This window comes from Mus caroli, unplaced genomic scaffold, assembly GCF_978045245.1.
Source record: "Mus caroli unplaced genomic scaffold, Mus_caroli_1 scaffold_8, whole genome shotgun sequence".
NCBI classification, from domain to species: domain Eukaryota; kingdom Metazoa; phylum Chordata; class Mammalia; order Rodentia; family Muridae; genus Mus; species Mus caroli.
This window is the reverse complement of record NW_028227263.1, coordinates 135,002,727-135,016,664: the sequence shown is the minus strand read 5'-3', so window position 1 is coordinate 135,016,664 and position 13,938 is coordinate 135,002,727. Positions and strand designations below refer to the sequence as shown.

General features: G+C 40.2%; 1 protein-coding gene and 1 pseudogene across 1 annotated transcript; both read right to left on the bottom strand.

Moving 5' to 3' along the window:
- Window positions 1–1,226: 1,226 nt before the first annotated feature.
- Window positions 1,227–2,247, bottom strand: LOC147003625 (vomeronasal type-1 receptor 4-like; annotated as a pseudogene).
- A 1,831-nt stretch (window positions 2,248–4,078) lies between these two features.
- Window positions 4,079–8,613, bottom strand: LOC147003624 (zinc finger and SCAN domain containing protein 4C-like). The gene is made up of 3 exons (XM_085841051.1): window positions 8,218–8,613; window positions 5,130–5,289; window positions 4,079–5,046 (listed from the first exon to the last, which is right to left on the bottom strand). Exons 1-3 carry the CDS (start codon window positions 8,611–8,613, stop codon window positions 4,079–4,081), a joined length of 1,524 nt encoding a protein of 507 aa, XP_085697177.1.
- Between the last annotated feature and the right edge of the window lie 5,325 nt (window positions 8,614–13,938).

Sequence of the window (13,938 nt, the reverse complement as noted above, 5' to 3'; positions counted from 1 at the left end):
GGGAACAGTATGTCAATGCCTCTTAAGAACAGCATTAAAGCTAGAATTGGAGTATTTCTTCATATGGTTTCTTCTGTTATCATGTCTCCTCTCACCAAGGAGGTGAAGCAGCTCTTAGCTGCTCAATGGAAAGTACTTGGGTTATCAGGATGTGCACACTCCAGGGGACCAGATGATCATGTGCAAAACTGATTTCTTTCTTTGCACAAACAATTTTTCCTAGAAAAAGTTATTATAAATTAAGTATATTAGTGATGTAACTCCTCCTGAGAAAAGAAGTCAGAGATATATTTTCTTGAAGATATAAATATATACAAGAAGCATAATTTTACACAATTAAAGTATTTTGATGCACCTCCTAGAAAGTGGATGTTACTGGACTCATGAAGATTGACATAGGAGTACAATGAACGGAGTGCACCACAGGGCTGTGGTGGCAGGTTTTTGTTACTTTTTAATTTAAAGAGTATGTTAACTGTACATACTAAGGGATTACAATGTGTATTTTCATGCATGTGCATTATGTACCTGTGTCATATTCATCCTTCAGTGTCTCATCTATGCTCCCATTTCCTGCTCTCTGCATCTTTTCCTCATATGTCACTCTGATTCATATAATAGAAAAGGTAACATTTGCTTTTCTGAGGATAACTTTCTTAAAGTGACCTACATTTCCATAACTTTTAGAACATTTTCAGACAAATGGTGACATTTGGAGGACTGTAGTGTCTACATATGAGAACAACAGCTTGGAGCTGGAAAACTGGCTCAGAGATTAAAAGCATGTCGTGGTCATCTAGAAGATCCAGGGTTCATTTTCATCTCAAAACTCACTCCTGAGGGGAGTAACTTCACTCCTGAGGGGTCCAATGCCCTCTTCTGACATTTTCAGGTATTTTATGCATGTGGTATAACATACATGCAGGAAAAAACACCCATACATATAAAATAAAAATGAAGGTGTACACACACATACACACACACACACATTTTCCTGATACATGTCTTCTCTTCTCCTTATAATCTATCATCTTCATTTACATATTGTTCAATTTCATATAAAAAGTTGTATAAATTTGTATAAATATATATTATTTCTATAGATAAATTTATTTGAAAAATTATACATATTGGATAGTAAACTCTGTAAGGAAAATGCTATGATCAAATGACTCGTGAGCTCCACACTGGAAAAGTCAGTTACTATAAGATTGAGTGTTTTCATACTATTGTCTTAGCATCCTAAGACTGACAAAAAGATTATGCAAATTTAGAAGTTCATACCACACTTGAAAGTAGCTATCTTTTACCACAGCAGGGTAAAACAGGCTGGAACTCAACTTCCTTTTGCTAATGACACCAAAGGGACAAAATGTGGGAAAACATATTTCTAGAAATAAAAATAAGCTTAACTATCCTTAGCACTGGATATTTGGAGTAGGTTATAAAGATGACCACAATAGAAGAGAATGAGTAAGAGATGGCATACGTGCACAGCAGGATGAGGATAACTTGAGTGGCTCTGTCCTCAAAGGAGAATTTCAGAAAGTACTGAATACTGTGGATATACATTACTTGTCTCTTGCATCTGTAGCAGATATGCACCATAGAGACACTTGAGCAAGATATGATTCCCAGACACAGTCCATAAGAAAGGGACAGTAAGAACATAATGGATACAGTTGATATACTACCAGAATCAAACAATGAGCAGTACCCATAATGCATCCTGTTAAGTCACAGTTTTGTTATACCTGGGGTCTGACACTCTTGCTGGAGTCAAGATGTTTAGAAGCAATGCACAAGCTACCTCTGTGACTAACAGGGACCAATGTACTTGGTGGCTCTGTGCTTAAGCTTCATTCACCTGGAGTTGCTGGGGCTGTGATTTCTTGGAAGCTACTCAGTATACATATGGCATGCACAGACATCCCCCTTATTACTCAGCGTCAATTTATATCCAATATCATCCTTAAATCCAAAACCGAATCTTGTCTGTGAAATGCTATTTGAGATGATAGACAAGCAATTGGCAAAAGTAACTTGCTTTATAATCAGGTCTTGGGGCATTAAATGCTTCGTAGTAAGTATGAAAAAGACACACAATAATACTGAGGACTTGGTCAAGCATTCCCACTGAAATCTGGGGGTTGGGGTGGGGGAATTCCCATTGCCAAGTTTGTAGTAGTCATTTCTATTCCTATTAAAAAACAAATTTAATAGGGTCAACAGACCATAGAAATGCATTATGAGTGTGCATTACTTCAAGTTAGTTTAAATAAAACTCATTACTCCATTATATTTATATAGCTCTCTCAGTGAAGAAATGCCTACATTTTGTTCTTTACAGAAGTAGATGTTCTCTATTATTTAAATGGAAAGTAATAGATATGTTTCCTAAAGATTAATATTTTCACTAGATGTGGTGGCATAAGCCTTAATCCTAGCACCCAAGAGGCAAAGTCAGAGAGACAGACAGACCAATGAATTTGAGGCTAACCTGGATTACCAAGTCACTTACAGAAAAGCCAGGCTACATGCAGAGAAACCCTGTTTAAAAAGGGGGGGGGGTGGGATATTGATTTTATTATTTTTGACTAAATACTAATCATTTTTTCAAAGAGAGACTTTTAAAACATGTCATTAAAGCCGGGCATGGTGGCACACGCCTTTAATCCCAGCACTTGGGAGGCAGAGGCAGGCAGATTTCTGAGTTCAAGGCCAGCCTAGTGTGCAGAGTGAGTTCCAGAACAGCCAGAGCTACACAGAGAAACTCTGTCTCCAAAAAACCAAAAAAACCAAAAAACCAAAAAAAAAACCCCCAAAAAACAAAAAACAAACAAACAAACAAAAAATGTCATAATTTCATAAATTAACATAACTGAAATTCAAAATCCACCAAAAGAAACAACAGAAAATATTTGACAATCATATTTAAAATGAGTGGCTAAACATTCACATTTTATAATGATTAATTTAATCTAAGACTTATTTTGGTTTTGATTATGTTTGCCGGAAGAGGCTGCATGTAAGTGTGAGGGTCAACAGAGGCCACAGGCATGAGACTGTCTACAGCTGAATTTATAGACATTTGTGAGTCACTGGCAGGAGCTCGGTAATAAACTCAGATCCAACATCAGAGCAGTATGTACTCTTATCCTCTGACATGACTCTACCAAAAAGAAAATACATAAAGCTAAATTTGAAAATAAACCCTATCCTCTGACATGTCTCTATGATATAGAAAATATTTAAAACTAAATTTGAAAAAAAAACCTAAAATATAAAACAAATGAGGAATGGATTAACACTTGGATAAATTTCCTATAAACAACTCAGAAATGTCCAAACTTTATGCAAAATGAAACACATCCTCCAAAATTAAGGAAATACAATGAAGGATGCAAGTCAAACTGCACGGTTAGATCACATTCTGTGTAGATCAGGTTCTAGTCAAAACAAATTAACATAAGCAAAGGCAGATCAGATGGACCCACAAACACATAAAACAGGAAGAGCAAATATATACACTCAAGCACACAAGCACACATACACACAATAAAATATTTTGAAAGGCAAATCCAGTGGCAGAGACATTTGTCAGATCTCAGCTTCCTAAGAACTGTGGACAATGAAGACAAAATGATTTGTATGCTCTTCGGGGTCACCTTTCCTGGAGAACAAATTGTTAAACAAGAAAGACCGTCTCAAACAAGGTAGAAGGTAAGACCCAATAGCCCCACCCACTGGCACCCATTAACACACAAGATACACAAACACACAAGAAACATAACACACAGGAGAAACAGAACCATCAACATTTATTTACTGCTGGGATATCAGGTAACAGCCAGCATTTAGGCACTTGAAAAACTTTGGTGAACAAACTGACAAAAACCTCATTTTTTACCCTCACACATGCCAATGGCATGTGACAACACATGGAAAGAAGCAATCTGAATGTTAAATGAAACAACTTCACTGGCTAACTCTTACTGAAAAGCTCCATGCTTCTTCATGTGCAGATGAGATGCTGAGGCTGAAACCATGCTTGCCTCTGGGGAGGAAGGTCCACAGTTCATTCTGATTTGTGGAACTTCCTCAAGTGGCGGTGGAATGTGGATGACTGGCGAAAGCTACTATTACACAGGGAGCAGGAATAAGGCTTCTCTCCTGTGTGAATTCTCTCATGAGCCTGCAGGTTGGTCTTGTATCTGAAGGCCCTTCCACATGTACTGCATGCGAAAGGCTTCTCTGCCTTGTGTATGACCTCATGAGCTTGAAGTTCTGACTTTTGGTAAAAGCCTATCCGGCACTCCTTACAGAAAAATGGCCTCTCCTTCCTGTGTGTTTTCTGGTGGATGGAGAGGTTGCAGGGATATTTGAAGGTTCTGGGACATTCCTCACATTTGTATGGTTTGGGGTCTCTCTGGAGTCTCTCTTGGTAACCCTCAAAGGTGGAATTTGCCTCATGATTCTGAAAAAGAGGGACAGGCTTAGGGGTAGGCTGCTCTGGCCTAGAGAGGAAACCTGGTACCTCCACAGGGACAACTTCAGAAGAAACTGCCCACAGGGACTCTTCCACGGGCCTGGAGGTACCACACATTGCTACTCTTAAATCCTGAGGCACTCCATAAGAAACACTTTCCACATCAGGTTCAGAATACTGCTCTCTCTGGATAAGGAAAACGGAATCTCCCTCATGTGTGAGACTAATAACACCACCACTTACATCAGTATTGTTGTGGCTATCCCCAGTGTCCTCAGACTGCTCTGTTAGGGACAGAAGCACTGGATGTACCTCCTTAGGGATACCTTCAGAAGAAGGTGCCCTCAGGGACATTTCCTGGGGCCTGGAAGTACCTTGACTTGCTCTTCTGACAACCTGTGGAACTCTGTAAAAAACATCCCCCTCTTCAAGCTCCGGATACTGCACTCTCTGGAAAGTTAGAAGGGAATCCCTCATAGTTCCAATACTATTAACACTGCCATTTCCAACACTAGCCTTCCAGGGACTTTGGCAGCCATCGTCTGTATTTTCATGTCCTGTGAAAATAAGACAATTGGTGAAACTGTGCACAAGTAGGGATCCACACAACATCCCCCTTCTGTCCAGCCTCCTGACTCACCTGTTGCCAAGAACATATATTTGGGGATCTCCAAGTGTGCCCTTGCATTCTCTTGAGTTGGAGTTGTTGCTACTTTCTGTTGCTCCAAAAGTGTGATGACTTCTTTTAAGGGCATGTTCTCAGAAAAAAGGGCTTCCTGCCCATGCATGGCAACATGGATCTGTAAACAAAGCCAGGTGACCACTGTAAGCCTCTACTCTAACATCTTGCTTCTGGTCAGTGATGGACCAGCTTGACTCCATCTTAAGGTTAGAAACCTTATTACAAGGTCAACAAGGAATCACTGCTTGTGTGTGTGTGTGTGTAAAGCTTGTATTGGACCATGTCTTGACCCCATTTTCTGAAATCTGACATGTTCTGAAGCCTATACTCTGACTACATCCTCATCTCCACCCTGATAAGTTTTGAAATGTTCAGCCAAATTCCTATATAAACAAAAAAGCCCCCAAATCTTGGATTCCCCCTAGTCCTGCAGTTTTTAAAGCTATATAAACCCCACTGTTTGTGGGTTCACTGCTATTTTCTCAAAGCCAACTTTTGAGAAATATCCTTGTCTGAAATAAAACAGGGCTTGCTTAATTTGAGCAAAAAAAAGAAAAACCTGTATGATTGTCTTTACTCTCATGAACTTAGCTATAGGTCATTGTAATTTTCAGTCTGGAATCCTCAGGATCTCTATATATTACTCTCTAGTAGATACCTCTTTGGTGTCTTGGCCTCAGACACCAAAGTGGTATCTACTTTCTGTCTTTGAATTCCATGGCCTTCCACTTTCACTCTCAAGTCTATTCTGACTTCCACCCTGATAAGATAAATTTCTACATAAACACAAAGCACCCAAATTTTGGAAACCCTCTGGTCTTTCAGCATTTTAAGCTGTAGAAACCTCATGCCTCTTTCTTCACAGCTATATATCACAGCCCACTTAAGAGGAAATGGTCATGTGTGAGAGAAAATAACAATCTGGGTGATGGTCTTTACTATCATTCATTCAGTGGGTTTAACTATAGGTGATCATTATTTTCTGTCTAGAATCCTCAGGATCTCCCCATTAATTGTGCAGTGGATGCCCCCTTTAAGGTCTTGGCCTCAGACAGGCAACTGTTAGTTTCTGTCCTGGAACTTTGTGATGCTCTATATTCATTCTAAAGTAGCTGAGGCTTTCCCATCTCCCACCTCTAGCCATTAGTCTTTAAGTGGCTCCTTCCTATCAGTCACTCACTTTTCTGTGTGAGTGGGCTTAATTTCTAATACTTAAAATTTTTTGTCCCTCCCATGACACCATTGCCCTAGACAATGATCCTTGACCAAAGATGTCCTTAATAAGAAAGCTGTAACTTGGGAAAAGGGGAGGTTATTATTATTATTATTATTATTATTATTATTATTTTATTATTGAACCCTTAACAAAACTCGCACCTGTCTGAATCAAGTCCAACACCTACATTTTCTGAATACGATGCTCACTGCCTCTGCTCTTAGGAACATGACTGGATATTATGGCAGCAGTTTGCTTCTAATTTAGTTTCCATCATTAAATTCTTAATTTAAAACAAAGCCCAAGTGTGAAATGAGAACTCAAACAAACAGTGGGAAGGGGATGGTTCCCACACCTATAAGAGGGATTATGTTTCAGAACTGAGTTCTTGGCCAAGAAATAATATTTCAAATGGGAAAAGCAAAACCAAAAACCTACAAACAAACGGAAATAGAAACTAAAATACATAAAACAAAAAAAGTGATCTGCATAGCAATGACATCTTACAATGTGAGTATGAGGCTTTATTTGTAATGGGTATATGTATTTTTGTCCCTCCTACTGAATGCTAGCCCTAGACAAGTATTCTTAATCACAGATGTCCTTAACAAGAAACCCCTGGAATCCCCAAATTAAAATTGAAAAATTTCTCCACCTTGGCAATTTCTGTCACTGACTGAGAAATATGCAAATGAAGACCCTAGAAGAAGATTCAATGCACTTACATTTACATGAAGTCTTTCAAGATCTGAAAATCTGCATTGAAGCACCAGTATTCACCAAGGCATTTCTTACGAAACCGTCAGTGTTGTATATATGGATGTGACAGCAATATTTCAACAGCAGAATCCTTACTCTACTGTTGTGCAACCTCGGTTTTCTGGACAGAGTATCTTATTGGCATGTATTAGCCAATCTGGAAACCCAGGTAGTCATTTCAGTCCCCAGATTCTGCCTTTTATGTACAGGGATTGAGAGACCAAATCTTCTGGATTCAGACTCCATCTTAGAGAAGCTAACCTAAATTTGTACTCAACTTAACAAACAGGCTGGTACCTAGCACCAGTTTCCAGGCTACCCCACAAGAAAAACTGCATCTAGCACCAGTTTCCAAGTTATTACCCAACAAATCTGCAACCCCAGGTTACAAGCCCTGACACTTCCTAATATCTATTAATCAGGAGGAAAACAGAAGTTAAGTTTATGGTTTAGTTCTCAGTATCAGCGAACTATATTAAAGGCCATAATAACTCCCTAGTCAGATGTATACCAGGCTAGATACCCCTTTCTTGCCTCTATAAATGCTTGCCTAAAACTAGGCTCAGGGCCCTATCTTCCTGCTGTATCCCAAGATCAAGCTTGAATAAAGAGACTAAAATGCAACTGCATTGGATTCAGCTCTCTTGTGTTCTTTTGGGGTTCACAAACTTCTCCTGGCACAACAGGATCGGAGACTAGTGCTGAGAGTCAAAATTTTAGATGTGAGTTGAAGTTCCAACACCATTCTCATAATTACAATATGATTGAGCCATCCTCCAGACAAAGGGCATTTCCTCTAAAACCCTTAAATTCTTGTCCATATGTCAACTCCCCCGTCTCTCTGAAACCATGTAAATATATTATATTTAATTAGAACCATCAATCATTTGATGGGATCCTTTCTGATTTATTCATGCTAATTTAGAGTACTGCAAATTCTAGCATGTAATGGTTTTGGAGGGGGAAAAACAGTCTCCCTAATAATAAAAACTACAACTTCTTAGTACTTTTTCCCATTACAAATGTCTGTCTTTCCTCCCCACATAGTCATTTCTTACCCCAGGAACTCACCATGACAGGAGGCTTCAAGCACTCATCAGTCAGACTCTCCATGAATCTCTCCATGTTTCTGCCACTGGATTTCCACTTCTCTGTCAAAGCAAACTTGTCCTTGCAGTGCCCAGTGAGGAGAAACTGCTCCAAGACCAGTTGAGAAATCATCTGCTCCTTGCTCTGCTTTTCTGGCTGCAACCAGGAGGTAAACATCTCCCAGAGTGTTTGCAGCTCTTGCTTTGCCAGGGAGCCATTGTTATTTGGGAAAACATTGAACTGAGCACTTGGTGAGTGAAAGATGTCTTCTCCCCACTGCATAGCAGAAGCCTGGGTTGGAACAAACTGTGCATCATCTAATTCAAAGTCATTTGATGATGACTTGGGCATAAAGGTTTCTCTGAACTGTGAAGCCATTGTGATGAGAATTCTCAGAAAAATTCAACTATGGCAATTTGGTATTTGTCTTCTTACTTGAGGCCCTATTTCAACAATTGGTGAATATGTAAAACTATAAAGTTAAAAAGAAAAGAGACACATAAGTAAAGTAAAAACTTAGCTGAGATTTCTGACAGTTGGTTAACTAGTTACCTGCCAGTTCCATTACTATAACGGGAAAAAAAATCGAAAGACACCTTCCCTGCTCATTGAATCACAACTGGAATCCTGACTCAGTCTCAGGTCTGTATCTCTAATACAATGCTTGATGCTCCCCTGTGAGGAGAACACATTCTAAGCAAGCACAGCATGTCACTGTGGTCAAAGGGGACAGTACCACACTGGAAGGGAATATCGAGATTGGCATTTATCTCCCACGACTTCCAATCCTGTGCTCATTCTAAAATTGTTAACTTTTTATCATTTCTGGAGAGTTTTGGACCCCAGATGCTTCAGTGAACAAGGCCAAACACGTGGAAGTGGAATGAGACAAATGCAAGAAGCCCTCCTGAATGTCTCTCAACAACAACAAAGGAAAGATGGAGGCTAAACTGGGCTCATCTCTGTAAGTAGCGATAGACTTGTAGTTTATTTGTCAGGAATATATGATGGTTGTCAGACATCATGTGACTACTATAGTCTGAGAGGAATTAAAATGTTGTGGCCCAAAAATGACTATTTGTTCTTTCCTTTTCTGTTTGTTTGTGTGTTCTGTATGTGTGTGTGTTTGCTTGTTTTTGCAAAAGGGTGTCTGCTCATAAACTTACTAAGCAGTTGGAAATGGCCTTGAACTCCAATTTTATGGCTTTTACCTCCCCAGTGCTGGGGTTCTCTCACAAGAATCATTTTCTTTTGGGTTTTGGTTTTGGTTTTGGTTTTGGTTTTGGTTTTGGTTTTGGTTTTGGTTTTGGTTTTGGTTTTGGTTTTGGTTTTCTGAGAAAGTGTTCCTCTAGTGCTGGCTATCCTGGAACTCCCCATGTAGACCAGGGTGGACTGGAACTCACAGAGATCTGCCTGCTTCTGTCTCCTGTATGCTGGGATTAAAGGGGTATGCAATCACTACTGGCTTTCTCCAGGCATTCTAATAGTTAGGCTGAATTGTGTGCCCTGAAATTCAAGAGTTAAGGGATTAACCCTTAATACTCCACTGTAGCCTTATTTCAAAGAGTGCTAAACCTCTGTACAAAGTCAGAATTCTAAATACCATCAGCCCAAAGAAAAATAGTAGCTCAGGGATTCTGAAGTCTAAAGTCCCTTAGATTACAACACTGAAAAAAATCTGAATGTTGAAACCACAAGCTACAGTTTTCACGAGAGAAGAAAACCTGTTTGGGTTAGAAAGACAAATTCTGGGAATCAGTTAGCCACAAGGTATACCAATGTTTGAATTCAATGTAAAAATTCATCATTTGGCTGAACTGATAGTTCCTGCTGATGAAATTCTGGATTTTAATATGTTAAAGCAACCTTGATCAGAAGAAGCATCCATATGAAAATAATTATTTTCACGAGAATTAAAAAAAAATACATGCTCAAGGGAGAACCTCTACCTCTCAGGGAAGAGATGCAGGTGGGAGGAGGGACTGGCGGGGAGGAGAGAGGAAAGTGGGGAGCATCCATCAGGACATAAATAAATAAATAAATAGGGAAAAGCACCATATGTCACTGACTGTAACCATTTAGTTCCCGCTAACTGACGTTTTGTTTACATTAGTGCTTAGAACTGATTTTCACCTACTGGAAGCAACACAAAATCATGACACTAGTGAGATAGGAATTGAAAAAAATTAACATTTGTGTATACAGACTTCTAACCCTTAAAAAAAGGAGTCTTTTAGTCACATCTCTTATATCCCAAGCTTTCTTGGAATATAAGAACTTTATATGCAGTTAAAAATGACCTCTAACTTCTGATACTTGGGTATCCACCCAGGGATGATATGGTATGCGATGAAACCCAGGGATTCTAGAATAATAGGCAAACACCTTACAAAGGGTCTTCTCTGTCAGAATTTTTTAAAGAGCAGAATGATGTTAAAAAAAAAAAAAAAAAACAGTGTGAATTAATTAGCTCAGCAGAGCCATACTCTAAGGTAAAAATGCTGACCCATCCGGTAGGGAGGTGTACGAAGCCAGTTAATCCCATCACATATTGGAAAGGATTATGGAGCCATATGGGCTACCTATGTCTGTGCTATCTGTTTGAATGGGAGATTTTCTATTATTTTTTTTCTTGCATTTTCCTTAAACTCTTACGGTCATATTTTTGTTTGATCAATTTAACAGAAAGGGTACTTCATTTTTAAAGTTCTCACGTGAATAAAAACAAACAAACCAACAAACAAAAACACCATCCACAGATTAATGCACCGTTTTCCCAAGGGAATCATGCTTTTTCTGTCTGACTGATGTTTACTGGTGAAATATTTACAGATAAGGACACAACACACTTAGCATGGGAGATTGGTGTGGTGTTGCAGGGCAGGAGCGCTACAGAATCAGTTGCTAAAACTGACACACAGTGCAGGCTCAGAAGGATTCCAAGAATCTCTACTCCTCTTACACAATTAGAAATGAACATTAAGCCGGAGAAACGAATATAAACCAAAGGAACTGGCGAAAGGAATATAAACCACCATGGCTGTACCCAGCATTGACGGTGGGCTGAGTTCAGCCTGCACCTGGCACTTGCCACACAATGTCTCACTTCTAAGAACCCTGACCCAACACTGTGGCGAACACTTAAGCTGTTGGCAGATGCCCTGTACGCACAAGCAAATACCCAGAACCCGAAGACCAAGGAAGTTCGAATAAAAACCCCACAGGGGTGGCGGATGTTCACCCCAGAGCAGCATAAGCTCACTTTTACTTAACTCTGGACTTCTACTCTTGCTCACTCCTGAACTTAGGGTGGGTTCTGAGGAAATTCACCGGGTGACATCAAGACGAAGTACCTCACTGGAAGTGCTTTGGAGCACCCTCAGCCCTTTGTCCATTTGGGGCTGTTACATACCGTCTAGAGAAGCCGGTCCGAAGCTGAAGAAGCTGTGTAGGATGTTTTCCAGAAACTTTGGGGTCTTAGCGTGAGACGCTGCTGCAAATGCATATGAAGAAACTTTTCTGGGCGTTTTCCAGAAACTTCGGAGTCTTACTGAGGAGACTTGCAGGTACGTGTGAAAAAGCCTTGCGAGGCGTTTTCCAGAAACTTCGGGGTCTTGTTGGGCTACGGCTACGTGACGTATAAGGATTGTAGCTGCCTGTTGCTTTTCCTGACTGGTCTGAATATGGCATCCCTCCTTGCCTCCTTTTGCTCCATACAAGGGGTCCTGATGGTCTGGTTTCTAGACAGGCAGATGAAATGGTCACTCTTGCGCAGCTGGCTAATTTTAGGACCACTACACCCATGCTTCTGAGCCATGTTTTAATCTTTTGTTTCCATTTTAGTGTATGAGTGTTTTCTGTTGTGGGTAACACACTAAACTGTCCAACACACACACACACACACACACACACACACACACACACACGCATGTGCACAATAAATGCATGTTCCCCACAAGACGTGTGCGCCGTCCCCTGCCCCCCACGTGTAACACAACAGGCACACCCGCGCATGCGTGTGTATACACACACACACACACAGATATACACGCGCACTCACACTCTCACACACATACACTCACACATACACACACTCACACACAGGCGTGTGCACAATAAATGCGTGCTCCCTCACCACAAGACGTGCTCCGCCCCCTGACCCCTAAGTGTAACACATGCCGGCACATCCATAAAGGCATGCCTGCGCATGCGTGCGTGTATACACACACACACACACACACACACACACACACACACACACACACACACGCACGCACGCACGCACGCACGCACGCACGCACGCACGCACAGGCATGCGCGCGTGCGCGAGCGCATACACAATCCACAATACCACATCCATTCACTGACTAAAGTCAACATTTCCTGGCTCTCAGTTTAAGTGTTTTTTAATCTCATGAAAACAACTATTTTCATAGGATGCTTCTGATCAATGTTTCTGTGACTTATTAAAATCCAGTATTTCATCAACAGGAAAGGATATCAATGCACCCAACTGACAAGAATTTCTTCCACTGAACTCAAATGTTGGTATATCTTGTGACTGACTCCCAGAAATTAGATTTCTTAATTCTATCAGGTGACATTTTTTTTTTTCTCTCCCAGGAAAACTACAGCTTGTGATTTCAACATTCAGATCTTTCAGTATTGTAGTCTCAGGGACTTTAAATGAAAGTTTTTTGTTTTTGTTTTTGTTTTTTCTTTTTTCTTTTTTCTTTTTCATCCTGAACTTCCAGCCTTCTTTGGGCTGATGACATTTAGGGTTCTGACTTTTGTGAAGCGGTTCAGAACTCTTTTGAAATAAGGCCAGGTCTAAGGTCTTTGAGGTTAATCCCTCAACTCCTGAATTTCAGGACACACATTTCACCTAACAATTAGAATGCTTGGAGAGATTGGCCCAGGCCTTAGATTCCAGCATAGAGGAGATAGAAACAGGCAGATGTCTGTGAGTCCCACACCATCTTAATCTACATGGGGTGTTCCAGGACAGCCAGTTCTAGTGAGATACTTGCTCAGAAAAACAAAAACTATAAGAAAATTATTCTTGTGAGGGAATCCCAGAACTAGAGAGGTAAAAGCCATAAGATTGGATTACAAGGTCATTTTCAACTGCATAGTGAGCTTATGAGCAGAAAGACTAAAAGACATACTTTTGAGAAAACAAGCAAACACACACACACACACACACATAAACGGAAAAGGAAAGACAAAGAAGAGAAAACAAGTAGTTGGTTTTTGGTCACAGCACTTTAATTCCATCCAGACCACAGTTTTCACACACTGTTCATCAAACATTATATATTTTCTACAAAAAATATATAAACCCCTCTCTGCTTACAGAGATGAGCCCTGTTCAGCAACTATGTCTTTTATTTTATTTATTGTTTTATTTTTTTCCTGTTGTGATTCTGACACATTCAGGAGGGTCTCTGGCCCTTTGTCCCATTCTACTGCCAAAGGCTTGACCCTGTTCACTGAAGCATCTGGGATCCAAAACTCTCCAGAAATGATAAAAAGTTAACAATTTTAGAATGAGCACAGGATTGGAAGTCGTGGGAGATAAATGCCAATCTCGATATTCCCTTCCAGTGTGGTACTGTCCCCTTTGACCACAGTGACATGCTATGCTTGCTTAGAATGTGTTCTCCTCACAGGGGAGCATCAAGCATTGTATTAGAGATACAG